This window comes from Drosophila bipectinata, chromosome XR, assembly GCF_030179905.1.
Source record: "Drosophila bipectinata strain 14024-0381.07 chromosome XR, DbipHiC1v2, whole genome shotgun sequence".
In the NCBI taxonomy this organism is placed as follows: domain Eukaryota; kingdom Metazoa; phylum Arthropoda; class Insecta; order Diptera; family Drosophilidae; genus Drosophila; species Drosophila bipectinata.
In genome coordinates, this window is record NC_091735.1 from 18013887 (window position 1) to 18041538 (window position 27652).

Consider the following 27652-nt stretch of genomic DNA (forward strand, 5'->3'; position numbering starts at 1 on the left):
CTGCCTCCGGGGCATGTCATCAACTCCAGTAGGGAGCTCTGCGCCTGCCCAGGAATTCTGGGAAGAGCTTCTCAGTTCCGATTTCACAGCCCCCGGGGACAGAGAGCCGAGCAGTAACTATTTATGCAAAACGGGCCGAACGGGCGGGACTTAATTTATGAATTGTAATTGAAAAGTGAAAATGGTGCAGCAGTGGTGCGTTGGGTGGTGCAAATTATGAAATTAGTATTATGCGAAACGGAGTTAAAAGTGTGATTACACCGGTGGAGCCAAGACCGGAGCTGCTGACAAAGTCACAGCAGACCGGGCTGCGTACGCGCACTCGTTCATAAAAAGTACACCACTTGCCGCATAATAAGACAATGAAAGTCGGTGTGTGTCGGTGTGTGGGGCAATTAATATCATTTCAGCATGTGGAGCTCAACTAGCTCAACTAGGTGGGGGAGTGGCAGCGGTGGCAGGGGGCCAGGGCCAGGGCTAGATGGAAGATGGGAGGCGACTTTTTTCCAAGTGAGCGAGTCGCCCGAAAATTGAAATTCCCAAGAAAGGTTAAACTACAAGGTGCTCAGGGGCTTGAGATTAATATTTTTGGTTAACGTAAGAGGGGTTCTTTGGGTTTGAAGAGTCTTCTATTATTTTTTGGGAAAATATTTTAATATATTTTCGATCCTTTTTTCCAAAATACTTAAAAGACAAACATAATCTTCCAAAATCTTTTCCAAGATAATGACATACTCACCACCCTGTAGAGCCTACCCGTTGCTACCCTCTACCCTCCACAAGTTGCAGCGACAAAAGCGTATAGCAAGCCCCCCTCTAAGCCCTCCCTGGGCCAAGGCTTATTAGCAATGGCACTTAGAATCGGATTCGGAGTCGACTCGCGTTGAGGCACGGAGAAAGTCATTCAGCTGAATGCACATGGAGCATAGTGTGTTGTCACCTGCCACATTCCCCGGCCCGCCTCCCACATCCCCCCCTTGCTTTCCGTTGCAGAAACCGCAAGCGCAGTCAAGTTCGTTGCCTAAGTCTTTTGTTCTGCAAGCCGCCAGTTGCGTGGGCAGGGCTCGAATTTTGGTTTCAAACGCCCGACAGGCCTGCGGGGCAAAGCTCTCTTACAAACTTTGATATACAATTTTTTATAAAAAAATTCAAAAAGTATTTAATCTCGAAGCCCACGGCGCCATAACACTAAGCGCCAAATGTATGTGCATCCACAAGTGCCTAGCCGCCACAGACTAACACTCGAATAAGCGCTAAAAGAAAATGAGCTGCTTTGGTAATTAATAGACCATGAATAGTTTGCCAGTCGAAAGAAAATTGCGAACCGCAAAATCAAGCCTAACTCTTCGCTAATGCGCACTTATCAAGTAAGGCCCCCAATAGCCCCAAACTAGTCGCCTCGAAAGTCCGCAGTTTCCTCCATATTTTTAGAATGATTGATCGTCCAGACGAATGGTAGCCCTAATGGATCCTTTATGGATTCAAAACTCACCTCACAGCTTGTCCGAATTGGCTATTACGTATTCCGTTTGTGCACTATTCTCTCTCTTTGTTTTCCAGTCGCCAATTAGTCAACACACAACATTATTAATTTCTGCTTTGCTTTGTGCTATTTAATTAGCTTTTTGATTTGCGCCAATTATGGGGGGAACTGTGCGGCCCAAGAACAGGAAAAAACAAACAAACAAACAAGCCAAGCTCGAGCCTGGCCACCAAAGACACAAAACACACACAACTTCAAGGACAGTATTTCAAGGATGTGCTTCCGGGGGTGCTGAAGGATCGACCGATCGCGTCCATGAGACACACACACGACTCGCGAGGTGCTTTTGGTTCGGAAAAGTGTTTTTGGTTCGGAAAAGGCAACGAACGCGGCGCCGCGAACGATCCGGGCAAACACGTTTTCCAGTTACAACGTCGGCAACGGAATGATTTGGCCAAATCTGCAGCGCCACCAGCCAGGTCCGAAATTATCAGCCGGCGCAGCCACAAGAGAGTGCCCCCAGAGAGAGGCTTTCTCTTGAGCGTGGAAAGAGAAAGAGCCACTTTGAATACCCTACCGGGTCTCGGGTATCTGGTCTTTCAGGCTAATCTATGGAGCACATAACACTGATATGGTTTCGGCTTCTGTGCGGTTTCTTCCTCGCATAAATTTCCATCGATTATGGCTCCAGGTTCCATTTCCATTGCCATTTCCAATGCCATCGCTGACTTGTCCCATTAGAGCTGTGGAGGCACTTCGTCATCGGCTGCTTTGAGTTGATGGGTTCAGTTTTTCCGATCGAACTCAGGCAAGTCGATTTAATCAGCCGTGAAGTGTTTACTTTATCAGCTCGAAAGCAGTTGGCATTGGACTTGTTCGATAAATCAATAATACCAATGGGTTTTGAATAAAAAAAACTTAAATTAAATAAGAAAATTGCAGGCTATTTAGAGATTCATAAAAACAACTGACGAATGTTTGTCTCAAAAACCTCAAGACCCTGTTGGATAATAAACTATTTATGGCTATTCTGTGTGGGCACCATTTTCAACACCTTCAGGCTTCAGTCTCCTTCAGGCTCCACTATTTGGGTCGCCTGACAAAGCCACAACGTACATTTGACTTCCCCATTTCAAATATTTTCCACTCGAGCCGATGTTGATGAGTTGCATTTCTGCATGTCGGCTTGCGTAACGACATTTGTTCACTTTCAAACATAAACATAAAAATAAACATAAAAAAAAAACAAAAAAATAAGAGTAGGAACATGGAGACCACCCACGCAGCCTAGGGCTGAGCATCAACTGGAGGCACTGCCTCCGCGGGCCGACTCTTTTAAGGCTCTCTACTGGCCAAGTTGGGCAAACCATTAATCGAAATCGGAAGCCCAGCGGCAACAGCATCGATTATGGATTAAATAATTAAAATCAAAGCCAAGGAAAAACGCGTAAGAGAAAAAAAAAACGGAGAAGCTAAAGATAAAGATGATTCAGTTCGAGATTAGTTTCGGGTAGTTTTCGGTTAGTACCGCTGAAATTCTAATGATAGAGCTGCGCAGATTGACGGCCCGCGTCTGAAAATTGTAATTGATTTTTTTTTATGTTTTCAGTTTCTTAGATTGGTGCGTTGTTTCGGATCATTAGCGAAAGATCCGTATAGAATTGAGCTATAAATTCGGCTGCTTCTTGGAGCAAAGGTATCACAATCCATCGGATCTTCACTTGGTGTGCAAATCTTCAAATCGAATCAAAACTCCTAACTTTCAATCCAAAATGAAGGTAAGTTCCTGGGTCCTTCGAGGGCTTCTCAATCTCACTTCCGTCCTTTCCCTGCAGGTCTTTGTCTGCTTGTTGGCTTCTCTGGCTCTGGCCAATGCTGGCGGTTTGCGAGGTGGAGCCGGTGGCGGGGCTGGTGGCTACCTGCCCGGCGGAGGACGCGGCGGTGGCGGTCGTCCTGCTATCGGAGCCGGCCTGATCTCTCACGTCTCCCAATCGCGGGGCAACACCAAGGTCCACATTGGCGGCGGAGCAGCTGGCGGAGCTGGAGGCTTTGGAGGAGCAGGAGCTGCCTATGGCGCTGGAGCTGGAGCAGGCTACGGTGGCGGTGCTGCCTCTTACGGAGGTGGTGGCGCTTCTTATGGAGGTGGAGCTGCCTCCTACGGCGGCGGTGCTGGTGGCGCCTATGGCGGTGGTCGCGGCGGCGGTGCTGGCGGCTGGCAGGGATCTGGAGCCGGCGGACGTGGAGCCGGAGCTGGTGGCTGGCAAGGAGGCGCCGGAGGAGCTGGCGCTGGCAATGCCTGGGGAAACCCCGCCGAGTTCGACTACACTGTTAACCACGCCTCTAGCGCTGGAGGAGCTGGCGGAGCCTATGGAGGAGCTGGAGGTGCCTTTGGAGGGACTGGCGGTGCTCCCTACCTGGGTGGTGGAGCCGGTGCTGGTGGCTCCCGAGGTGGTGCTGGCTGGTGGAACGATTAGGTCCCCAGACTTTAACAAAATTTGAAACCGTGATCGAAAAATAAAATTTAAACCTAACCAGAAAACAAGTTTGTTGCCTAAGTCTTTCGATTTTCAAGAAAATAAGCCATTAAAAAAGCTTCTTTTCTCAAGCGGTACTGTATAGAGGTTGTAAAATTGGCTAGGATATTTGTTTCAAAAAGTTATATAATAAAAAGAAAGGAAAGCTAACTTCGGGCGGAGACTAAGTGATGTACCCTTGTGGTAAGGATTGAATTTTTGTGATGAGATCCCAAGAAAAAGGGGTTTTTCCCTAAAGGGTCCACAGTGATGGCCATATCTTCTCTAATTCTGATCCGATTCTCAAGCGGAGTACCTTAAACGATTTCGAGATCGATTTGCCACATTTCTGCATCAAAATCCTGAGACAAAATTTTTTTTAGATTTTTGGTCCATTTTTCGTGATCCAGGATCCCTTAAAAATGGGGTTTTCCCCTAAAGGGCCCACAGTGATGGCAATATCTTCCCCAATTCTGATCCGATTCTCATGCGGAGTACCTTAAACGATTTCTAGATCAATTTGCCGCATTTCTGCATCAAAAACCAGAGATAGAATATTTTTTAGATTTTTTGTCCATTTATTTTATGGGGTCCCTTGAAAATGGGGTTTTTCCCTATGGGGTCCACAGTGATGGTTTTAGCTCTTCTTCTTGTTTATGTACTTTAGTTTTTTAATATTATCTCAATAATAATATTCATAATTTACTTATAATATAAAGTTTTAAATCGTAAAAGCAATGTGCCCTAACCGACTTTAACTCCCATATAGCTGAAACACATTCCCACATCATATCGAGCTTGGAGCTTTTAAAACCAGCTTTTCAACCACACCGCTAGATGTCGCTTGAGCCAAGTTCGTGGCTTGAGTCTTTTGTTTTGTGGGCAGCCGAACGAAAACCAGTTTACAACTTAACGCACTGCCCTTGCGATTGGACTGGCGAAGTTCAAGGTCACTGCAGGCGCCAAAATGGAAAGTTAACAGAATTTTCCCTAAAATTTTGCAAGAAAAATGGCAGGTAATATATCTTTAAAATAAAGTTTAGACTAAAATCGAATCATAAATATAAAGTAATAGCTATTGGGCTGATTATTTCATCAAAAATCATTCCGATTTTAAAGTTTGTTTGTATTTATTTTGACTTTGGTCTTTGTTTGGTTTTACTTCCGTTGATTTTCTTTGTCTGCCTTTGTCTTTGGACATTTCTTATTCGGTTTTTGGATAATTATGAAGTTGTGGCTCCAAAGCGTCTCGTCGTTTGGCTTGTTGAGTTTTTTGGGTTTTCGGTTTTTGGTTTTTGGTTTCCAGGGACACCGACACCGATTTAATGAAACTACGATTCGCGTGTTTGTTTGTAAACAAAACTGAGAATCTCTTTTATTTACACACTGGACACCGGACGTCCAAGATCAAACACCGGAGCCAGAGCGCCGGACAAATTATGCCTGGGTTAACCCGTTTTTTTTCCTTCTCAATGTTCGATTTTCGCATTTTGTTTAAGGCTTTGGGGCTGAAAACTCGTTTTCCTTTGTCGGTGTTTGACAAATACTCGATGCACATTTCGGAGATTAGCGTTTGAATTTTATTTGAATTTAATTTTTGTCAATGAAACGCCAAATAGGCGTAAAAATCTAACAACAAGTGGCAGGGGGTTTATAATTAACAAGCCCAAGTACATACTTCCTCTTCTGCTTTAGGGTTCTCACGATTCCTGAAGCGATTCCGGGTGATTGATGGAAATGCAATCGATTAACGTGCAATTAACTATCGATGTTTTACGACCTTTAATGCTCCGTTGTATTTTATACGAGCTGGCTGCCATCCATTAGGCATCCATCCGCCGGTGAACGGAATGATATGCACGGCTCTTACAGAACACTGTAATGTGGTTATTTATGTGGCATATGTACCCATCTGCGGCGACTGCCTGGCTAATTTTCTATGCAAGCTTGCAAATTTTCATTTTCAAGCACCCGGCGTATGAGTTATCATTACATGGCGGATTGTGGATTGCGGATTACGGTCTACGGATTACGGATTACAGACTGCAAGCTAATTTATGAGTGTCATCAATTTCAGAGCTAAAGCGACTCCACTCACTTTCTGGCATCATCTGTTTGGGTACTTGCACTCGGGTACCGGTAATTTCCTTTGGGTACCTATCATACCTAGCTCTTGCAATTAAATATGTTAATTTGGTTTTGTGTTTTTTAATGGAAGCCTTCAGAGAAGCTCGAGGGCGCTGCGATGGGAAATAGATGTGTGCTTTTAAGCCGAGTTATTACAGCAGTAAGGTGGTAATGCCATTGTAATGCCGCCACACATCTTGGCCGAAACAATGAGCTGGACATTGAGACACTGGCCCATAATGAGCCAAGCCACTATTCTAAATTAATTAACGTATTGTTGGTTACAACATTTAGGAAACTTCGTTTAAAGACAAAGGCTCTTGATTGCTCAAGACTGCTTCCTAGATCAGAGTAGATGAACTAATCAGGAAATCATGATCGACAGAGAAGATCTCTCTCGAGTGGCAATCTTGCAGAATCGATTGGAGAACTCAATCTCCGACCCGTTTGCCACTCTGTCGATTGATAAATCTGTCGTTCTGTCATCGCATCGGTAGCTTACAGCTTTGAATAGTGACCGATCCATAATCGAATAATGCGATTATGAATATTCATGGCGGCGTGCGGAGGAGCGAGTATGTAAATGCCAAACACTCAAGCCTACTCGGACTCCAAGCCAGAAAAGCGATACAGTCTTAGTCTTTGGTTTTTTGCATAAATTTTCGATATTTCGCGGGCATGTGCTCGGGGCGTACGTTGAACCCAAGTGTATACACTTTGTCCATTTAGTGGGAGAGATTAGTGTTTATTTTTCGGGTTAGTACAGCCAAATAGAGGACGGGGGCCCTGTAGAGGTTCCCCAGCCAGCCCATTCCCAGGCCCGTTCGGCGAGCGACTATGCAAATATATGCCTCAGAAATAGAACCCATCCGACCCGACCGGTTCTAAGTTTTTTTTTCTGTAGCGATGATGTAGTTAGTGGGTCCCCTGGTGTTTGTTCTTCGAGATAGGCCTCTTCCTGCTTCAGTTTCGGAGTTTTCTTTCGCAAACCTTGGCGGCCGTCTTGGGCTTTCGGGCCATTAATCAGTTCGACACTTTGGGCTGCTGCTGGTTTGGTTTTTAAAACTCGGATCGGAGAACAAAAACTTTAAAAATATAAATGCAAAACGGAGTCTGTCTCCGGTGACCAACTGACAAAACAGTGATACGAATGTTGATTGTCGAGCCAAAGTGATTAAATGCCGATAATTTGTTTGACTTTCGGCTAGAGGGACAGTGGGGCGATTGATTCGATTTTTACGCGGAATTTTATAAATTAATTAAGTAATATTTTAAGGGGACTACCGAATCTGATCTGCCAGGGGCTTTTGTAGGGGACTATCATTGGAAGAACATGCAATGGTTAAAGCTTAGGGTTAGGGTCATATCATTCTTCAAACTGTACTCTATAGATCTGGTCTTTGAAAGTATATTTCTTTATCCTACAGACCTGAAATATAGCACTCTAATTACCCAAATTGAAGATCCCATAAAGATTATACCCATTAGTCCTATGTACTTTGTCCTTTGACAAACATTTTAAGATCATATCATAGATCATTATTACTATCTAGTTGATGTCTCTACATATTCTTGTCAATGAAACTCTATTTCTTAAAGATAACCCCCCGCAATATCACACTCCAATTTCCCAATTTTTAAATTTCAGTACTTGTGTACTTTTCCCATTTTCTGACATAATTTCGAAACTCGCCTTGAGGTGGCTTAGCACCTCCGGAATCCCCCCAGAGAGCCCCCACCCTCAGAGACCACCGGAACCCCCGACCCACTGTGCAGAGCAGCCGCGCATGCGCATGCCGAGATTAGCATATGTGGACAAACAAAAGAACGAGCATAGTCGAATGTGGGTTATTATGAAACGGCCAAGAGGCACGGCGATGGCTAAGAGCTGGCCGAAAGATCGCTGTTGAGAGCCGGCTCTTCTGCCCATCAATGGCTTCTAATTGGGCGAATCGATAAACGATCGACCGATCACCCATTTTCGGGTATAAAGGTGCGTGTCTCCGCCATAGTTGCTATTAGTTTTGATCGGCCGTTTGGAACTTCCGTCCAGCACTTCCCTCTACAAGCACAATGAAGCCCTTTGCCTGCATCCTGGTGATCCTTGCCTCCATCCTGGCCGTTGGCCACGCCTCTCTGGGCGGTCTGCTCGGAGGCGGTGGTGGCGGCGGCGGTGGCGGTGCCGGCGGAATTGGCCAGCTTCTCCAGAGCAAGTTGGGCGGTCTGGGAGGCCTTGGCGGCGGCTTGGGCGGAGGACTCGGCGGTCTTAGCGGCGGTCTCGGCGGCAAGCTCGGAGGAGGTGGCGGCGGCGGCGGTGGCTACTCCGGTGGCCAGTCTGGCGGATGGTCCAACGGCGGAGGATACTCCGGCGGCGGTGGATACTCCGGTGGCGGTGGATACTCCGGTGGCGGTGGATACGCTGCCCCAGCTCCTGCCAGGCCCGTGGAGAAGGTGGTCATCGTCAAGGTCATCAACGAGGGCTACTCCGGTGGCTACTCTGGCGGCCAGTCCGGTGGATACTCCGGCGGCTACTCTGGTGGATACTCTGGTGCCCAGTCCGGTGGTTACTCCGGCGGCTACTCTGGCGCCCAGTCCGGAGGCTGGAACAAGGGCTGGTAAGAGGCTACCACCCACCCCCCACCTACCCCCTACACTTAAAGAAATAGTTCAAAACTGCCAGCCAAAAGCTTGGGCTTCCCAGCGGAGGGAAGAAAACAAAAAAAAAAAACAGAAATCCCGAATTTGAAGCTCCACTAGCTTAAGTTTTTTTTTTATATTTAGACTTATTTTTGTTTTTTTGTTTAGAATTTATAAAATATACGCGAATAGAATTTCCATTTTTAATTGAGAGACTCTTTTGAATTGGATGCTAGACCGGTTGGGCATTGGGAGCCACGCTTCCGGCTAAATCTTCTGCGGTGCTGGGAGCTATTATTAGACTTCTCTGGCTGACCCATCGGAGTGGGCCAAGTGGAGGTCACTGCGGTGCCACTTTTGGCCTGGTAATGGGACAGGTAATGAGACAGGTACTTAGCTCAGAGCCGGACAATGGAGACGCGGAGACCGAGCCACAAAAACTGTGCCCCGAGTTGTGCAACTCGAGTGCATTTTCAATTCGGGCTTTGGGCTTGGGTTTGGGCTGTCCATCAACGGCCCAGCAATTGCCCGGATTTGTGTGCCGCCCAAGAATTAAGGGTGACCGCAATGCAAGAAACGTGCCAAAGCCAAAAGGTTCAAGTGGCTCGGATCTAGAATCGATTGCCATTAACATTTTGGCCCAAAATCTGCCTCCAAATTGAAACAATCCGATCTCGTGGCTATGAAAATTCTCTGTCATGACTGTCCAGATTGGATCCGAGAGATCCATAAAAATGAATCTTATCTTGAAGGCAGTTGAACTCGATTTTCGCAAGAGCATTTTTTGAAAATCTACAACAATAGTCTTCTCGGGCCATTCTTCTGAGTCAGACGAGGTGTCTCCGACTGTGAGATGTCGGCTCATAAGCTGCACCTCTCTGACTGATGGATTGATTGGCTGATTGATCGGCTCGGAGGCGACCCGATTTGCAGACAGCACGAATTATGTGCAAACCGCAACACGCAGTGCCAGTTGCAGTGGCAAGTGGCAGCAATTCGCCATCTGGAAGCCATTCTAATTAATGGGCGATCATAAAGAACCGATATCCCTGCCACCTCGGGGCGCACTCGATTAAGTACTTTGCGGTCTAGCTGGCTAATGAATCGATGATGCGGTTCACGGTTCGCGGTTCCCGGCATGTGGCATGCCACACTCTCTTGCCAGCATTCTGGGCTATGAGGGCTTTACGCCCGACTTTATGGCTCTCTAAAATGAAACAAAGAAAGAGCGTTACGTAATCCCAGGTAGCAATAGTTTCCGATTTTATGACAGATCTTAAAACCAAAACAAAGTCTCTCACTAAATTAGCTATTCGGATTTCATAATTACTTTTACAAAAACTTAGTTTAGTTTCAAGATTAGTATTAGTTTTTGAAGACTAGTTTTCTTGAAAGGAACTACATTTATTCTAAAGTCTATTTGGAGTCTATATTTATAATATCTCTATCTATCTATCTATCCATATAATCTATAGCTAAAGCTCCAAGACTCTCAGTCTTCTTTTAGTTTCTTAAGAAACACCCTTAATATTTATCTTAAACCCTATTTCTAGTCTTATTTTAAGACCTGATGCCCAGTGTTCTTGAAACCTGTAGCTCAGTGTAATTCAGAGGCAGGTGCTCTGGCTTTGAGCCTTTTTCATAATTTTTTTGGGCCACAACGAGCGTACGAAATCGAAAGTTAAAGTTGGCATAATGAGGCCCCCAGCCAAGAGGTGGCTTCCCAAGCTCAAGCTCCACCCCCAGCTACCCAGCCACCCAGCCACCCAGCCACCCAGTCCCCTCTTGGCCATTGTAAGCGGTCGGCTGGTCGGCCGTTTTGGCAATTACATTTGATTATACGAGCCGGTGGCAGTCGCCGCAGCCGACGGAGCTAGAATCTCTGGGGTATCTGCCGCTTTTCAGGTGGAATCTGTTGGGTATAAAAGGCCGAGGCGGTCTGCAGTCGGAAAACAGTGAGTGCACGGCAGCTGCGGAGATGCAATCGACTACTCGGACTCGGATCGCCCTTCTAGCGGTGCTGCTGGGCGTGATCATGGCCCAGGCGAAGCCCCATGGCTGGGGTGGCAGCGGCGGAGGCGGCAGCAAGGTCATCATTAGTGCCTGGCCCTCCAGCGGTGGCTGGTCCTCCGGTGGAAGCGGTGGCGGAGGAGGCTGGAAGAGTGGAGGCGGCGGAGGAGGAGGCTGGTCATCAGGCGGCGGCGGAGGAGGCGGCTGGCCATCAGGAGGTGGCGGTGGAGGAGGCTGGAAGAGTGGAGGCGGCAGCGGCGGAAGCGGCTGGTCCTTGGGAGGCTCCTCTGGCTGGTCCCTGGGTGGTGGATCCTCCGGCTGGCCCAGTTCTGGCAGCTCCGGATGGAAGTCGGGTGGATCCTCCAGCTTGTCCAGCGCCCTGTCGAGTCTCTCCGGCTGGAAGTCCCAGGCCCTGTCCAGTCTGAGCGGCGGCGGCGGAGGCTGGAAGAGTGGAGGTGGCGGAGGAGGCTGGAAGAGTGGAGGCGGCAGCAGTGGCTGGTCTTCGGGCGGTGGCTCTTCGGCCTCCGTCTGGCCCGCCAAGATCAGCAGTGGCTGGTCCTCCGGCGGCGGCGGTGGAAGCGGCTGGAAAAGTGGTGGTGGTGGCGGCTGGTCCTCTGGCGGCGGCAGCTCCGGCTGGAGCTGGTAAGGAACCCCCATCCGAAATACTCACTGGAGATCCACTGGCAACGAGGCGACACAAGACACTGATCAATTGTACATAACATTTCTCTGCCCTAATCTTAACAATCCTGTGTATTTTTTTTTTTGCTTGTTTTAAAACCCAAACGTGTGAATAAATTTTTACGAGAATGTAATTTTTAATAAGTTTTATGTTTTCTGGTATATCTGGTATAAGATAATGTGGAATAGTGTTGCATAAAAGTGCATAGTCTTTATTGAAGACTATCTAGAGACTAAACTAAATACTATACTATATAACCATACTATAGACTTTATACTACATACTATATGTATCCTGTAGACTTAATGGGGAAAAAGGTTTAAATAGAAGAATATTTCAAAAGAAGAGAAGACTTCTTAGAAGAATTTAAAAACAAAGAACTTGTTGATCTATAATCTAAAAAGTTACTTAAATCTCCTATGATCTATACCAGAAGCTGGATCTATATACATACATATTACATATATTATGAACTTTGTATATCAATGTATGCTATATATGCTCTTTTGAGAATAGTATAGAACATTATAGAACAGTATAGAATAGAATCTACTTGTGTGTATTCTAGGTATACTATGTATTTATGTATACTATTCTCTGCCCTAATATATACTATTCTTCACTATATTCTTCACTAGTCTTTACTAGTCTATACTATTCTATACTATCCCATATTGTCTGTTTTCCATCCGAATCAGAATATTAGAAATACTATTAGTTAGTGGTCTGTAAAATATACTCATTCCAAGTAAGCTACATGAAAATATCTTAAAAGTATCTTCAAAGATTGTCAAAGAAAACCATGGACACTTTTAAAGAATTTAGTTAAAAAAGGGTGAATGTAACATCTTCATTTATTTCTATTATTTCTATTTATTTTTCTTCAAAATATTAATGCTTCTTTCATAAAGAATATATCTAGAAAAATACAATAAGTGTTTCTCCCACCATTCCTCCTAAGTAACAAAAATATAGCTAAAGATAAGTACCTTTAACCCCAATCACAAACCATCGTTTCGTAACCTTCCATAAAAAACACTCATTGCTTTAAAAATGCGTATAATTGTTTTATTAATTAAAAAAAAAATAAGTTTAGGTTTAGAAAACAGGCAGAAATAGAAAGGCATTCAATTTTGTGGGAATTGAAAAAAGGAATCGGGATTCGGGATCTCTCCGGGGGATGTCCACTATCTCTATGCCATGGAACACATGTCAGCAGCAGCCGGAGGACTGGCTGCCCTTGGTAAGGATTTGGGTTGGAGCTGGTGGACTGGATTTACCATCCTCCACCGCCACCGCCTCCGTACTTGCCACCACCACCACCGCCGCCATGGTGGCCACCACCGCCTCCACCACCACCGTGGTGTCCGCCTCCCTGGTTGCCGCCTCCGTAGCCACCGCCTCCGGATCCGCTGCCTCCATAGCCTCCCTGGCCGCCGCCTCCTTTGCCGAACCCGCCGCCACCGTAGCCTCCTTGGCCGCCGCCTCCTCCACCGCCGTGCTTGCCGCCGCCGCCGCCAGAGTTACCACCTTGCCAGGAGACGGAGCTGCCGCGGTTTCCGGCCAGGGACTTGCTGCCACCACCGCCGCTGCCTCCATAGCCTCCTTGACCACCACCGCCGCCTCCGTAGCCTCCTTGTCCGCCGCCACCGCCTCCGTGCTTGCCACCACCACCGCCGCCTCCGTAGCCTCCTTGTCCGCCGCCACCGCCTCCATGCTTGCCGCCACCGCCGCCGCCGCCATAGCTTCCCTGGCCACCTCCGCCGCCTCCATGCTTGCCACCGCCACCGCCGCCTCCGTAGCCGCCACCTCCTTGGCCGCCGCCGCCTCCGTAGCCTCCCTGGCCGCCGCCTCCGCCTCCTCCATAGCCGCCACCTCCTCCTCCGCCGCCAAGCAGACCGGCAGAGGTCAGGGCGATCATCAGACCGCACACAAAGACCAGGACCAAAGCGTGTCGCATTTCAGATCACAGAGAACACACACAGAAAAAAAAAGAGTAATCCTTGTGGTAAACCGCTGAGGCAGTGCAACTGCAACTGATGTTCTAACCCAGAACTTGGCTCCGTTTTTATAGCCATTGCTGCGGAACTAATCGCTTCCATTTTCAGTTGAGTCACCACCATCCGATCCGATCCGATGCGATCCAATCCCTCGGAGCTCCCAAAGGAAGGTTGAGAACGCGGCACAATGCACTTTAAGTCTCGCTTAAAAAATTAAAAAAAAACGCGCCTCAAGTATGTCTGAGCTGGGAACATCGCGCATACGCCACCGGTTCGCCGATCCACCAACAAAATATATTAATAATAAAATCTAAACTCAAAGCCAAATCCGAACCGAAGCACTTTTAAAGTTGCTGAGCCATGGCTGGATCATTAATTGCTGGCAGTTTTGCTGCCAAGTGTCTTCCATATTCTATGCTCTGAAGTTTTTCTTAATTATTTTTACTATTTTATGGCATAAGTGGCATATAAGGAGGGTATGCTATGGTAGTGGTAAGAAAAGTGCAAGAGAACACAGTTTCTTTTGGTAGAAAATCTGTTTGAAATATAAGAACCTAGATAGGTTACGAAAGTTCAGTTGCTCTCTACCTCCACAAACAAAAAGGCTCTCAAACATAGATGAAGGGCTTATAGAAGGCCTTTAAGATGGGTCTTAGGGTTAGAAAAGTATGGAAGTTTGTCATAATAGAACCCAGAGAGGTTACGAAAATCATGTAGATTTCGTAAATTGTAACCAAATGGCTGCCAATGCTTCAAAAACTAGGGAAAAGGCTTATTAGGGATCACTTGAGAGGTGTACTTAGCGGTAGAAGAATATACTATATGGTATAGATTGTTGGGTGGAAAAGTTCCAGGGACGAAAGTTTCAGTAGTTCTTTATAAATAAAACAGACACCTTGTCCAACCACCTCCAGACACCTTCAAGACACGCTTGAAAAATGGAAGGAAAGTCCTTTAGAAAGTTCTACATAGGGTTAGAAAAGTATGGATAGTAAGAACCAGACTCCTGATCAGAAAACTTCAATAGGTTACGAAACTTCCCATAGTTCTCCAAGTTAGTTCAAGACAGAGGCATTGCCAAGACTTAATTCAAAGTAAAAACCTACATGAAAACCCGCAATAGTCGGCTTAAATAAACAATTTTCTCGCACTTTATTTTCAAATCATATTTATGCTCGTTTTCGGTTTGGTTGTAAATGCCGTGTTTGTGGTAATTAATCTTCATTTGCACAGCCACAGCAACAAATTGGTGGTGGATGCAAATGCAAATGTAAACACAAGTGTGTGAGCAACAATCAGACACTAGTTCAATGTCAATTGACTCGCAAACACAACTCGCAGTGCGCTGCCTGCACTTGAGCATCATTTGAGCCATAAATTTCATCCAAGTATCTAATGGATGTGTGGGTCTTTGGGTGGCAGTGGCCTGCGGATGCCACAAAAAGTATCTCTCATTTTAGCCAGAGAGCGGAGCTGTAAGCGCGAACCACTGTGCAGCGCATCTTCCACCTTGGCCGGTGGAGCAGCGACTTGGCTGTTCCACAATCATTTAGCCAAGCGAATGAAAAATGCATAAAAATTTAATAATAATTGCCACGGACCAGGCCCCGAGACTCCCCACAGACCAGGGTTTAGAATGTTAATTGCTTGAAGATCCATAATTCAGAGTTCCATTGCATATTTATGCGATTTTCAGTCGATTTCAGATCAAAAGATCATAAAAATGTTAAAACTAGTCTGAGACATGAAGGCAGATTGCAGTTCTGTGATTTATGCATTTTATTTCAATTTAAAAAAAAAAAAAAAAGGAGTATTTATGTTAAGTATTTATGTTACAATTCCAGGGGAGGGTGGGCGGTGTTGTGCGAACCAGAGGGGGCAGGGTGGCCAGAGGTGGGCGAGGGAGAAGTGTCCTTTCGGGAGGAGTAGTCCTTTCACCACCAGCCGCTGTTGGAGCCCGAACTGCCCCAGCCGTTGTTCCAGCCAGAATTGCCGCTGCTCCAGCCGGAGTTGCCGCCCCATCCACCAGAGCTGCCGCCCCAGCCGCCGGAATTGCCACCCCAGACTCCGGAGCTACCTCCCCATCCTCCAGAGCTGCCGCCCCATCCACCTGAGTTACCGCCCCATCCTCCAGAGTTGCCCCAGCCGCCGCCGCCGCCGCCTCCTATCTTGATAACCTTGATGACCTGCGGCTGGGAGGAGGACCATCCGCTGTTCCAGCCACTGCTGCTGCTGCCGCCCCAAGGATTGGAGGATCCCCATCCAGAGGATCGCACCACGCCGGCGGAGACGCAGGCCACCAGAGCGGAGATGACAATGAGCAGCTTCATCCTGTTGAGTCCTTTGCTGGGTTTTGGATATTTTAGTGTCGATTTTGGTTTACCTCTCGAAGTGTCGCACTCGAATGGTGTGGCCAGTGGAGTGCCAGTCGCTATTTATCGCAAAAAGTTACACCAAAAACTGCGTGGCCCAGACTCGGTCTCGGATTAGTCCGCTTCCACTTCCCATAGACTGGGACTGGGCCGGGCCGGGCCGGGCTAAGCCTCGCTTTGCTCAATCATAGCTTGGGCCGGCTCAGTGCAATGGCAAGTGGCGTCAAGACGAGAATCCACAAAATAAATCTCACTCGAGAGGCGGGTGGCTGGCTATCTGGCTGGCTGGGACCCTGGGTAATTGCAGTTTATTAAACCACTTTGAGCGTCCGATTCTTGACCAGGGTCAACTGCTTTTGAAGCCAAAGTACAAGAAGGCAGAAGCCACCAAGCCACAAAGCCACAGAGTCACATAGCCAAGTGGGTAGCCAACAAATCAACAAATCAGCCGACCATGTGCGAGCCGGGTTGCAAAATTCGTGCATAACTCACACGCTTGATGGATCATTTCCTCGCCGAAACTGCAGCAGAAGTGCACTGAGAGAAAATCTATGGACTAGCAATCATACTATTGCTAGTACTATAATCATACTATAGTACTAACCATGCTATACCCTCCTCAAGACTTCCTCAGAACTCTATAGTATCCAAACTTTTCATAAAGATTTTCTTCAAGTGTAAGCTTGAAGAGGGGGCGGGGTCGCATGTATGACTACACTGTGCGAAGATCTGGCGTCGGGTGAGTCATTTGTCAAGCTGGCAGCTTAAGCCCCAAACGGAGACACTTGCAGATGCAGATACAGAGACACATAAACACGCTCAGATGCAGATGCGGATGCCAGGTGAAGGGGTTACCTTTCAGGTTGTCTCTGTGTGGCACAGTGGATGCCCTGGCATTTCCTGATCCCGAAGGACACAATACAGCTGGACAGCTGGGTTTCCCCCCCTCAAAAATAATAATTTTAAAAGCGTTTTAGAGCCAGAATCGAGATCGGCTTCTCAAGGCGGGCCATCTAGGACGTCTAGGCCATAAAAAGTGACGCGACGAGCAACATTCACTTTGCTCCCGACCTCACTGATGACACTCGGACTCGGGCCAGAGTTCCGCCACTCACTGGACCCACTGTGCCCACTGTGCCCGGGCGCCACTAAAATCCAACAAATTTGTAAACAAAAACTTGAGTCAACAGTCATCTCTGAGCTTGTTGCAATTACCTGGCGAATGGCGACACTGCGACCTCTTTTCCACAAGTTATTTATTCTTTGGTTTAGTGTCTTTGGGGGGGTATTATGGGTTAACCATTATGGATCTTGGGGGTTAACCATCGAACAGATTATAGACGAGGGAGTGAAGCACTGATTGTTTAAAGAAACTGGCTTGTCTAGTTCCAAATTATGATATTTTTTATCATTGCATTCCCAACTCTAGATTCCAGACTATCAGGTAGGGTATCCCCTGTTCGATCAGCTCCCAAAGACGGTATTAAACACAAAATTAATTGAATTGTCAACGCGCTTAGAAGGCAAAAATAGTATATTGCATATCGACCGCAATCGGGTCAAAACGAACCAGGTAGCTCTGGTAAGTGGTAAGTAGTGTGTGGTAATGGTACGTGGTAGGTGGTAGGTGGTAGTAGAATTCAACGACTAACTTTAGCCTAGTTGGTAATAAGATTATAAGTAGCTGGAGAGGATCTGCGAGGGAACCAGGACTTCTCTTCAGAACCAGGACTTTCTCGTGGGGAAGATTCGGCTCAAGGGATTTGTCGTGCTGGAGGGGCTTTGCAGGGTCGAGGTCTTTGCCCGGGTGGAGGTCGAGGGGTTTGCCGTGGAGGTGGTGTACGGACAGATTCCGCAGTTCTCCAGGTGCACGGTGCGAACGATGGAGGCATGGATGCCGTACGGCTCAGTGGGGTTCACCTCCAAGAAGTAGCTGCCCTTGGTGGTCAGCGGAACGGCGTAGCCCATGGGTATGCTGTCGCCCGGGCAGCGGAACTCCCGGAGCCGGGTCAGGGAGCTGCAGCGGGTGGCCAAGAAGTTGCGCTCGTTGCCAGGGAAGACGGTCTCCGCGTAGTACTCCCAGGACCTGGCGTGGGCGCACACCACGGAATAGCAGCCGACGGGCAAGGGATCCAACCCGCTGGGGTAGAAGTCGGCGTCGCCCATGGGGTCTCGCTTGCCCAGCACTCCCGAGTTGCTGTGGATCACATCGACGAAGCCGGCATCTCCGCGCATCAGGCCCGACAGGACCTCGCCCTCGTTGAAGCATGGCTTGGCCGGATCCAGTCCCGTTATCCTGGGAATCACTGAGCCCGTCAGTTTCGTCAAGTGCCTGCCCGCAGCGCCCACAATGTGGGCTCCCAGGCTGTGGCCGATCAGATGGATGTTCTCCACGGGTATCGTGTCCAACAGCTTCACCAGCCCGAGGGCCATGTTCTCGCCGATCTCCTCCGTGTTGAAGGCGCTCCAGGTGTACAGAGTGTCCACGAAACGGGCAGCATCCACAGCCTCAAGGGGTTGAAAGAAGCTCAGTTATTGGAAGGGTTAAGTCAAGTTCAGAGAAGCAATTCCGAGATTAGAAAATAATCGCGGAAGAGCCTTATCTCCGATCCGTACAATCTACGGATTAGACGCTCGCTGGCACTCACCAAAAAGTTAACGTCGCCCCGGCAGTTGTAGGCCTTGGACAAGACCTCTATGGTGTCCGTACCATTGACCGTGGTGGTCCATCCCGTGGCGAGGATAACCACCTTCTTCTTGGGATCGAAGTCCGGGTTGCGCAACAGGGCGCTCGGGTCAGTCAGCGGGAAGCTGACCTTGCTGCAGGTGGTCCGCAGTTGAAAGTTCATCAGTTTGATGTCCGGCGTGAACTTGGACTTGATCTTGTTGTTGGCCAGCGCCTGGGAGCCTTTAGGGTGATTTGGGTCATCATTTGGAACCAATTTCCAACCATTTAAGCTACTCACATATGTAGCTCAGGGAGCTGGAGACGAATTCGAAGGGATAGCCGGCTAGCAGCTGCTTGCTGCCGTCGAGGAGTCCTTGGGGCGTGGGCAGCAGACTGGGATCCACTATACTGGAACCCACTGATCCCACAGAGCTGATAACGTCCGGCAGCGTCCACTCGATGGCCTCCATCGGCCGGAAGAGCTGCACCAGCATCAGCAGCAGGAGCATGGTCAAAGGCAGCCGTTTACGGCCCGTAATCTTGCCAAAGTCACCCATCCTGGACGAGGTCCGAACGCAAACTGAGTGCCGGAAGCCGGGTGGCAATGTTATTTATACGGCTTCCCGAGGGCGGGCGTCTCCGACGGGGCTGAGGGGAATCCGATCGACTTGTATATAATTTCCATTCGACGCCGGCCAACAATATCGATGTGTGTGCCCCGATCAGATAAGGTGCACTTGTCACCTAAATTAGTTTCCATTTGCGGCACTCATCGGCGCTTCGAACAGAACAGCGTAGTGTATAATGCCCATATATATATTATATAAAGTCTATTATACGGGAGAGGCTGTACAGACTCACGGGCCGAGCTAGCTGCACTCGCATATCCCGCCCTCATCTGCATATATTCCCGGTTTTCGAGCCGAGCTGATAATCCCCATCGGCCGACCGCCCAGCCCAGCTGCTACTCTTCTGCCCGGGTTAGCCGAAATCTATGCTGGATTTGGTGATCTTGGGATTTCCCCATTTTGCTGATACCCGGGGTCAGTTTCTGAGGCACTGATTAGGCGGCTTAGGCCTTCGGTTTCGGTTTCAGTCGGAATTCGTCAGCCAACTTCCGCAGGTAATCATCGAGTGGGCTCTGGGCACAAGATAGAGTATCAGAGAGTGCACTTGGAAAAATACTAATAGGGCGAATTATTTATTAGATGTCTATATCTTAAAGATCTTCAAGATCTCATAGAACTCCCGCTCCATTCTCTCAGTGCAGACCTAGACTCACGTATTGAACATCAAAACCCCCCCCCTGCGATTCGGTTACGACATCAGAGTCATATTAATGCGAGCACATCGCCCATTTCCCTCCCATTCCGTATTCCCCGATCTCCGATCCATATTCCCAGGCCCATTGTTATTCCTCCGCCGTCTCGTGGACAAAGATTTGGAGAACACTGGCCTTACGTCACAGCCCCCTTTTAGAATTATGATTGGGTCTTTATCTCTGAATAATAATCTGAATGATGATTAGCTTATATAACACCTGAGGAGGACTAGTATACTAGGATTCTTAGAGAGGATCATCCCCTGCAATTGCCGCACTCGGCACTCGTGTAGGTGTACGTCTCCGGGTTGGCGTTCTGGCCGTAGGGCTCCGCTCCATTCACGTCCACGTAGAACAGTCCCAAGTGCGACGGATCCGCTCCATAGCCCATCACTGTGTCCGAGCTGTCGCAGAGTATTCCCGTGTAGAGGTCCGCATACTTTCCGCATCGCTTCCCCAGGAAATCATTCCCATTCGTGGGGTACACTGACTCCAGGTAGTACTGCACCGCCCGGGTGTGGGAGCAGGAGAGGGCGTCCAGTCCGAGGCAGCCCCGCTTGAAGGGCAGCCGGCCCTGCACGAAGAAATCCGCGTCCCCGGCCCGCTTCGAGGTGCCCAGCATTCCGGGATTCGTGTGAATGATGTCCACGAAGCGGGCGTCCCCGCTCCTCACCCCTTCCAGGTCGTTGCCGTCGTAGAAGCAGGGATTGGCCGGATCCAGGCCGGTCACCCGCTTCAGGAGCTTACCGCCGGACAGCTGCCGGTAGTTCCGTCCCGTCGAACCGGCTATCTGGGCGCCCAGGCTGTGGCCCACCAGGTGGAACATTTCCAGCACGTACTCCTGGTCGGGCAGGCGGAGCAGGGCCTTGGCCACGTACTCCCCGATGGCCTCCGTGTTCAGGGCCGACCAGGAGTAGAGGGTGTCCAGGAAGTAGGCGGCGTCCAGCACCATGAAGTTGGTGTCCGCGCGGCAGGCGTAGGCCTTCGCCACCGGCCCGGCGCCCGAGTCGTTGATGTTCGTCTTGAAGCCCGTAATGTAGAGGACCGAGGGCCGATCCTGACGGAATCCCGGCGTCGTCCACAAGTCCTCGGCCCGGGTGAGCGGAACACTGACATTCAGGCAGTCGGCGTCCTCGGTGAGGAGGAAGAAGCTCATCCGGGACATGTCCGGAACGACCTTGGACTGCAGCACCCCCAGATCCACGATGGTGCTGCAGATGTAGTTGAAGGTGGAAAAGCCCAGGTCCAGGGGCAATCCGATCACCCACTGCTTAAGGGCGCTCTGCAGGCGATCCAGGAGGGTGTCTACACTGAGAAAGCCCGGCTGCTCGTCCTGGGCCCTGTCGGGGTATTGTTCGCCCCTGCTGATGTTCATAAAGTCCAGGATCGAATCGCTGCGAACCAAGTCGCTTCTCAGTCTATCCGACCGAGCTGCTCCGGTTAGGAGTACCAACACTACTAGAGCCGAGAATGTCATGGTCTGTGGGGGCCACACTGAAAGAAACTTGGTTAACCTTGGCGCTTTTATACTTTCCGGCGCCCCACTTTCAAAGAATGTACATATCTCGGGTTCTCAAGACACGACCCCACGATGTCGTGTGTGCGGAATTTTTTGGCCAAAAAAACACGTGTCCGAGTGGCACGAAGTAAGGCAGTCTTGCCCCATCCAGGTAGATGTTTCACCAGAAATTGGAAATTATAGCGAATGGCGGTGGTAGTGGGCGGTGGGTGGTTCGCGGCAGACATTGGCAATCGCATAATTTTCCAAACGAAAATATTTTGCGTTAGGAAATGCTCTGGTCGGCTAATAACTGGCTTGCTCTGTTACCAATTATCCGACCACCCGACCACCCGGTCTCCGCCTCCACCTCCACCTCCACCTCCATTGGCTCTATAAGAAACTTAAATTAAAAATAATAGCAAGCGTGGCTATTACATTTGAAGCTACACAATAAGAAAGGGGCTTGAAGCTTAAGTTTTAAAATATTGTAAAGTATTACTTTAAGTTTGCGTGTTTCCACCAAAGATTCCCAACAAAATGCAGAAATCTTCCCAAGAGAGTCTAAAGATTTTAAAGATGAGCTTGAAGTTTATTTAAAGGAACTTAATAATAAGACAACCACTTTTATTCCTATCTAATTATATATAGAATTATTCCATTTAATTGTTAATATTTTAATAAAATTAATATTTCTCTTTAGAGCATCTCGTAGTCGTCTAAAAATCGACCAGCTCATGCCTGGTTTTCGGCAATTTATTCGCACATTTCACGTCGCAACTGATGGCAACAAATTTCTACTATGAGCAGAGCTACCAGCCTACCAGCCTACTGTTTTGTTTCACTTTTCCAACTTTTGCAATTATTGGGATACCCAGTAGCCGCCAGATACGAATATGGGTGAGTGTGTCAGCCACGTTTGTGTTTTGCTTTTGGCATTCGAGGAGCGGAATGATCGCTCTACTGACTTATATAGCTTTCTGGCTATGAAATCCGAAATCAATAGAGATTGCTATTTATTAGGGGGCATGGAGAGAGGTGCTTATACAATGGACCTTATGAGCCAGGCCTTATCCAGAAGCCAAATCAGAAGCCTGCACTTTTTAGGTTTCAAGTTCAGACAATGATCTCCTCTCAACAGTCATTCTAGCCACCCGATACTAGCTGTTGATAAACCTAATTAGTTGGGTTGTGCCAAAAAATAAAAATAATGTTTGATGAAAAAAACGAAGAAATACGGAAGCACAGCTTCCGCCTTGGTGGTTGGGGGATCTTTTTTTTTTTAATTTTTTCCCCGATATGATATTGAGTTTTGGAAGGCCCACAGGGATGATAGCCAGACATTGCGTAATGCTATCCACACACTGCACTGAAAGAAAAGAAGCGACAGCGAAAGAGGCAAGTGTTATTACGTATACGCACCGTTGCAACACGGCGGGGTAAGTGCAGCAAATTATCAGCTCCAGTCGAACGATCGTGAACGGATCGCGGATCGTAGGCAGATGTCCGTTGCAACATTTTTTTTTCAGCTGTATTTTCAGCTTTTCAGCTTTTTGTTTTCTGCTTGTGTGGATTTTTGTTGCAAGCAAACAGAAGCGCGAAAAGTGGCTGGAAATTGCAGGAAAATTGACGGGACCGCGAAGCATATAAAATGCCACCGAGTTTCGAGACCAAATTAGTTGACTCCAAACATTTCACCGCGTCGGTTTTCGAATTGGATTTGGATTTGGATATCCCCCCACCACTACTCCTTGAAATCAATAAGACTATAACTAGCCACAATGTTCAGCTATCGCCTGGAAATGATGCTCCTGCTGGGCCAGCTGTGCCTTCTGATCTCTGGCTATCCCCTTGGGGAGGACCTCTCGGCTGGCGTGCACTCCGCCGGACTCCTGGGCAGCTATGCCGGTGGCCTGACAGGCGGCGAGGCCCTCTCCAAGCTGGACTTTAGCTCCGAGGTGTCCTCCCACGAGTTTGGCGGCGTCTCCGACGGTGACCACCTGGGCTCCCTGGGCGACCATCTGAGCGAGGACCATTTCCCGGCCGACTACAGCTCCGGCGGCGGCGGTGAGGAGTACGCCGAGGCCAGCGAGATCCACTCGCACTACGAGGAGCACCACGAGGACGATCACAAGCCGGTGCCCGGCATCGACCACGGCAAGGGCGCCTTCAGCTACAGCACCCTGTACGAGTTCAAGGACCGTGACGAGCACGAGATCCACCAGCTCCAGCACCAGGCCCTGGAGCAGCAGGTGGAACACCAGCAGGCGGAGATCCACCACCTGGAGAGCCACGATCATGACCTGGGCCTGGGTGTGGGCCACCTGGAGGAGCTCTACTAAGACTGTGATTGTCTAGAAAACCAAAAACCAGAACCAGAAAACTATATCCTAGCTACTTTTTTTGTTTTTTTTTTTTACATAAATATTTAAAAGCCAAAGCTGAGCAATGAGAGCTTGGAAAAATAATAAAAATTATATTTAAAATATTACTTTTTTAAAGGTTTTCTGTATTACCATAAAAAACTAAAAACAAAAACTAAAAATCGATAAAAAAAAAAAAAAACTGAAGAAGAAGGGGCTCTTTCAACGTCCATGAGACTTCAGTGGATAATCGTGCTGGCTGATCTTCAGCTGGGAAAAGTCCACATTATCGCTGATCAGGATACGGGGCTCCTGGATAGCCACTCCCGAAGTAGCCACCGGCAAATGGGAGCCGCCATGGGTGTCCACGTAAAAGTGCGGCCAAGGATTCCCTCCCAGAACCGAGGCGGTAGAGTAGGGATTCGAAAGCAAGAGCAGCGGTGTTGGCTCCGTATCCGGGGCTAGCTGGAGAACTCCAGAGCTGATGTGGATAGCAGGTCCGTACCCTATGAATCAGACTCAAAAGTCACGACTGGAACTTATAGCACATTACTCATACGCACCGTGTGCGGTGGGAACTGTGGGTGTTTCCTTCTCCGCCGGATTACCCGCCGATGTTAGGCCAACAACACTCACCGCCAGAATAAACAATTTCAAACCAAACACTGGCATTTCGTAGCTTCTTTGGAATTCTTTGGAATTCTTCTAGGCTTTTATATTCTCCAGAGAACGGATATTCCAAGTCGTGGCTGAACGCCCATTGGTGACACTTGCATGTCTCGGAGGCCGATATTGATCAGTTGGAGTTATTATAGAGGCTATAGATTAGCGATGATCAGGGGGTCTAGACTCTATATGTTTGCTTGAGACTTTTCAATTGGAAGCCTAAAAGACTCCCTAAGATTTTGTTAAAATATCTCCCCTTCCCACAAAAAATGCTGCTACACAAAACTATAGTTTCTAAGACTAAAGTTCTTGAACCTTGATTAAATTAAGCCTTAACTAAGCGTTGGCTTTAGTGTCAAGACCCCATAGACCCCAACCAGGGCCACCCCATTTCTGTGGCCATCCGGATTCGGCTGGGAGTTAACAGTCGGGTGCTAATTTCCGATAGAATCAATAAAAAACACAATGAACTCGACCGTCAGAGAGCCATGAAACTGAAACACAAACGCCACCATTTCAGATTCTGGCGATTGCATAAGAAGGCCCACCAATTGTCAGCCGGATATCTCCGATAATGGGTTATATAATACCATATAATGTCTATACATTGTGGATTGTATTTGTATATTTACAGATCGCTTCGTTTCGGTTCTACATATCATATTATATAAGTAGGTAGATTTAACAAAAAAAATTACGATTATTCGTTTTTAGAATTAGAACTAGAAAAAAAATAGTTGAGTACGTTTATGGTTACGCTTGAGGTTGTGGTTCTTATTGGTGTTTTTTTTTTTGGTGACTATATTCTGGGATGTTCCGATCTAGCAGCCCACCAGCTTCTCGAAGATGCCGCCGCGCTTCCAGCCGGCACCGAAGCCCAGTCCGGAATTTCCGCCACTGTAGCCTCCGTTGTAGCCGCCGTTGTAGCCGCCGTTGTAACCTCCGTTGTAGCCTCCGTTGTAGCCTCCGTTGTATCCGGTGCTGTAGTCGCCGCTGGAGCTGGCAGAGCTGCTAGCCGAGGCGCTGCTGGAGTAGCCGGTGGCCACTGGAGCTGGGGGTCCGTAGACTGGGGCGGGGGCGTGGTCCTCGTCCACGATCAGCTTGATGGTCTTCACCACCTGCTGGCTCTGGGGGGCGTAGTTGATGGGGGCGGGGGCCACCACGGGAGCGGGTGCGGGGATCACCACGGGGGCGGGGGCAGGCGCGGAGATGACCACGGGGGCGGGGGCGGGGATGGCAACTGGGGCCGGAGCAGGGGCGGCGTAGCGCACCACGGGAGCGGGAGCAGGAGCGGTGTAACGCACCACTGGGGCGGGGGCAGGAGCGGGAGCGCTGTAGCGGACCACGGAAACTGGAGCCGGAGCGGGAGCGGTGTAGGTCACAGCGGGAGCAGGGGCAGGAGCCGAGTAGGTGACGGCAGGAGCGGGAGCGGAGTAGGTGACTGCAGGAGCGGGAGCTGGAGCGGAGTAAGTCACAGCCGGGGCAGGAGCAGAGTAAGTCACAGCAGGAGCTGGAGCGGAGTAGGTCACAGCGGGAGCTGGAGCAGAGTAAGTCACAGCCGGGGCAGGGGCCGAGTAGGTCACGGCAGGAGCAGGAGCTGGAGCGGAGTAAGACACAGCGGGTGCAGAGTATCCAGAGGAGCTGGCGCTGGAAGAGGCACTGGCACTGGACGAGGAGTAGCTGCCGCCGTAGCCGCCGCCATAGCCGGAGGAGCGGTACGAGGGCTGCTCGATCACCTTGATGACCTTGATAACCTGCTCGCCGCCTCCGTAGCCGCCTCCATAACCGCCTCCGTAGCCGCCGCCATAACCGCCGCCGTAGGACGAGGAGGACGAGCTGGAGGAGGAGCTGCCGTAGCCGGAGTTATAGACCGGGCGGCTGGGCTGGCTGTAGTATCCTTGATTGTAGCCGCCGGAGTAGCCGCCGCTGCCGTAGCCGGAGCCGGAGCTGCCGTATCCACCGGAACCGGAGCCGCCGCCCAGGCCGCCGCCAATGGCCTTGAGAAGGGCGAGCTTGGCGCCCAACAGGGCCTCCGATGGGGCCGGGGCCGAGAGGGCCATAAGGGCAACAAAGGCCACGCAAACGTACAGCTTCATGGTGATAATGGCAGTGGTAATGATGCTACCTGAACCCTAAGCGAAACTCAACTGATGTCCCAAATCGAGTCTGGCCACTAATTTATAGCCGGCTTTGGACCCGCATATACCTGTATCTGTATCTGTGCCGCCATCTCCCAAAAGTATCTGTATCTCTATCTGTATCTGTATCTGTATCTGTGTTTGTGTAGTTCTAATCTTTGAGAGCTTTGGTAGCCTACCCCTTGGAGCAGCGGTGTTTGCTTAATTCATAAATAGTTACTTATTTATGAATTAGCCAAGACAAGACTTAAAAAAAAAAACGAAAATAAAATCCAGGCGGGGCTCTCCGCCGGGCTGTCTGTCACCTCAACTACTTAACCATCAAGTGAGATATTTTCTCGCATCTCAACCTCAACAATAAATAAATAAAAAAAAAAAGTATAAGGCAGCATTTTGTGGATACGTTACGGATTCGCAAGAAGCTGGCAAGTCAGGTAATTCCCCAAATCAAAAAAATTTACACTGAAAAAAATCAACAAAAATCAAGGTAGTTTCAGGATCATAGCTAGACTAAGTATTGGAGGATTATAACCATCTAGACCTTGCCAAACTCTGCTTAATGAATACTATATTTTGGCGCAATGGAGCATTTTTCGAAAACTTTTAAGGGGTATAACCATGAAATTTTTGAAAAAATAATTTCCAAAATTTTGGTTTTTGTCTTTTATGCAAATGTATAGATATTTGATAAACAAATCAATAAATGTATGATTTATTGAAATCGGAGGACCCATAATTGTCCATGTTATGGACTTGAAAAAGATCAAATTTATACAAAAAACCTTTTTTGACCTTAGACCTTAAGACTATCCATTATTCGTAACCTCTAACTATCATAACTAAGCTAATTGAGGTCAGATCTACAAAAGTTAGCATTCTAAGCTTCCATTTATCCGCTTTAGAATCAGAGAATAAATACCAAAGTTATGGCTTGGATTATATCAATAAATGACTAGATATAGGTATAATCCCTAAAATCCTTATATATAATCCTATAATCCCAGCTTCTAGCTACCATAACTTGGTTTTTTGTCGCATGGACATAAGCTATACCTTTCTGAGCTCAGCTCTTAAAGTTCTTATATTTTGAATCAAAAACTAGCATTTTACAATTTTTTAAATTTTGTACTATTTTTTCAAAGGAGTACCATCATCAAAATTAAAAACATAAAAA

The 27652-nt window shown here is 48.4% G+C and overlaps 11 protein-coding genes across 12 annotated transcripts in view; 4 read left to right on the forward strand and 7 right to left on the reverse strand.

The window, feature by feature from the left end:
* The window catches only part of f (espin protein forked), a 41153-nt gene extending 39521 nt beyond the window's left edge, over positions 1–1632 (reverse strand). Inside the window, exon 1 of one of the 2 annotated variants that reach the window (XM_070276545.1) lies at positions 1493–1632. The gene's annotated coding sequence lies outside the window, so the exon portion shown is untranslated. The remainder of the gene's footprint in view (positions 1–1492) is intronic. The other variant, XM_017250983.3, reaches the window with a different exon arrangement.
* Positions 1633–3197: 1565 nt separating this feature from the next.
* Positions 3198–3957, forward strand: LOC108131855 (uncharacterized). Its single transcript, XM_017250933.3, has 2 exons — positions 3198–3261; positions 3319–3957. Exons 1-2 carry the CDS (start codon positions 3256–3258, stop codon positions 3955–3957), a joined length of 645 nt encoding a protein of 214 aa, XP_017106422.2. The 5' UTR covers positions 3198–3255.
* Positions 3958–8133: 4176 nt separating this feature from the next.
* LOC108131857 (uncharacterized) lies at positions 8134–8967 on the forward strand. The gene has a single exon (XM_017250934.3). It carries the CDS (start codon positions 8197–8199, stop codon positions 8740–8742), a length of 546 nt encoding a protein of 181 aa, XP_017106423.2. The 5' UTR covers positions 8134–8196; the 3' UTR covers positions 8743–8967.
* Positions 8968–10727: 1760 nt separating this feature from the next.
* LOC108131854 (uncharacterized) lies at positions 10728–11585 on the forward strand. Its single transcript, XM_017250932.2, has one exon. The coding sequence runs from the start codon at positions 10739–10741 to the stop codon at positions 11414–11416; it is 678 nt and encodes a 225-aa protein (XP_017106421.2). The 5' UTR covers positions 10728–10738; the 3' UTR covers positions 11417–11585.
* A 1143-nt stretch (positions 11586–12728) lies between these two features.
* LOC108131875 (uncharacterized) lies at positions 12729–13412 on the reverse strand. The gene has a single exon (XM_070276511.1). It carries the CDS (start codon positions 13410–13412, stop codon positions 12729–12731), a length of 684 nt encoding a protein of 227 aa, XP_070132612.1.
* Positions 13413–15258: 1846 nt separating this feature from the next.
* LOC108131874 (uncharacterized) lies at positions 15259–15845 on the reverse strand. Its single transcript, XM_017250957.3, has one exon. It carries the CDS (start codon positions 15780–15782, stop codon positions 15387–15389), a length of 396 nt encoding a protein of 131 aa, XP_017106446.2. The 5' UTR covers positions 15783–15845; the 3' UTR covers positions 15259–15386.
* Positions 15846–17323: 1478 nt separating this feature from the next.
* On the reverse strand, positions 17324–19088 carry LOC108131923 (vitellogenin-1). Its single transcript, XM_017251045.3, has 3 exons — positions 18791–19088; positions 18473–18732; positions 17324–18332 (listed from the first exon to the last, which is right to left on the reverse strand). Exons 1-3 carry the CDS (start codon positions 19047–19049, stop codon positions 17544–17546), a joined length of 1308 nt encoding a protein of 435 aa, XP_017106534.2. The 5' UTR covers positions 19050–19088; the 3' UTR covers positions 17324–17543.
* Positions 19089–20069: 981 nt separating this feature from the next.
* Positions 20070–21290, reverse strand: LOC108131838 (phospholipase A1). Its single transcript, XM_017250903.2, has one exon. The coding sequence runs from the start codon at positions 21288–21290 to the stop codon at positions 20070–20072; it is 1221 nt and encodes a 406-aa protein (XP_017106392.2).
* Positions 21291–23008: 1718 nt separating this feature from the next.
* On the forward strand, positions 23009–23763 carry LOC108131839 (uncharacterized). Its single transcript, XM_017250904.3, has one exon. The coding sequence runs from the start codon at positions 23093–23095 to the stop codon at positions 23651–23653; it is 561 nt and encodes a 186-aa protein (XP_017106393.2). The 5' UTR covers positions 23009–23092; the 3' UTR covers positions 23654–23763.
* A 130-nt stretch (positions 23764–23893) lies between these two features.
* On the reverse strand, positions 23894–24441 carry LOC108131840 (uncharacterized). The gene is made up of 2 exons (XM_017250905.3): positions 24238–24441; positions 23894–24180 (listed from the first exon to the last, which is right to left on the reverse strand). Exons 1-2 carry the CDS (start codon positions 24344–24346, stop codon positions 23897–23899), a joined length of 393 nt encoding a protein of 130 aa, XP_017106394.2. The 5' UTR covers positions 24347–24441; the 3' UTR covers positions 23894–23896.
* A 502-nt stretch (positions 24442–24943) lies between these two features.
* On the reverse strand, positions 24944–26499 carry LOC108131864 (skin secretory protein xP2). Its single transcript, XM_017250942.3, has one exon. It carries the CDS (start codon positions 26434–26436, stop codon positions 25162–25164), a length of 1275 nt encoding a protein of 424 aa, XP_017106431.2. The 5' UTR covers positions 26437–26499; the 3' UTR covers positions 24944–25161.
* Between the last annotated feature and the right edge of the window lie 1153 nt (positions 26500–27652).

What these genes read in the sequence shown, in the direction of transcription:
- LOC108131857 (XM_017250934.3), top strand. Translation starts at nt 8,197, where the DNA reads ATGAAGCCCTTTGCCTGCATCCTGGTGATCCTTGCCTCCATCCTGGCC.
- LOC108131854 (XM_017250932.2), top strand. Translation starts at nt 10,739, where the DNA reads ATGCAATCGACTACTCGGACTCGGATCGCCCTTCTAGCGGTGCTGCTG.
- LOC108131875 (XM_070276511.1), bottom strand. Translation starts at nt 13,412, where the DNA reads ATGCGACACGCTTTGGTCCTGGTCTTTGTGTGCGGTCTGATGATCGCC.
- LOC108131874 (XM_017250957.3), bottom strand. Translation starts at nt 15,782, where the DNA reads ATGAAGCTGCTCATTGTCATCTCCGCTCTGGTGGCCTGCGTCTCCGCC.
- LOC108131923 (XM_017251045.3), bottom strand. Translation starts at nt 19,049, where the DNA reads ATGGGTGACTTTGGCAAGATTACGGGCCGTAAACGGCTGCCTTTGACC. An exon ending in CAGCTCCCTGAGCTACATAT is followed by an intron (nt 18,733 to 18,790) that starts GTGAGTAGCTTA and finishes ATCACCCTAAAG; the next exon opens with GCTCCCAGGCGCTGGCCAAC. An exon ending in GGGGCGACGTTAACTTTTTG is followed by an intron (nt 18,333 to 18,472) that starts GTGAGTGCCAGC and finishes CAACCCCTTGAG; the next exon opens with GCTGTGGATGCTGCCCGTTT.
- LOC108131838 (XM_017250903.2), bottom strand. Translation starts at nt 21,290, where the DNA reads ATGACATTCTCGGCTCTAGTAGTGTTGGTACTCCTAACCGGAGCAGCT.
- LOC108131839 (XM_017250904.3), top strand. Translation starts at nt 23,093, where the DNA reads ATGTTCAGCTATCGCCTGGAAATGATGCTCCTGCTGGGCCAGCTGTGC.
- LOC108131840 (XM_017250905.3), bottom strand. Translation starts at nt 24,346, where the DNA reads ATGCCAGTGTTTGGTTTGAAATTGTTTATTCTGGCGGTGAGTGTTGTT. An exon ending in CACAGTTCCCACCGCACACG is followed by an intron (nt 24,181 to 24,237) that starts GTGCGTATGAGT and finishes TCTGATTCATAG; the next exon opens with GGTACGGACCTGCTATCCAC.
- LOC108131864 (XM_017250942.3), bottom strand. Translation starts at nt 26,436, where the DNA reads ATGAAGCTGTACGTTTGCGTGGCCTTTGTTGCCCTTATGGCCCTCTCG.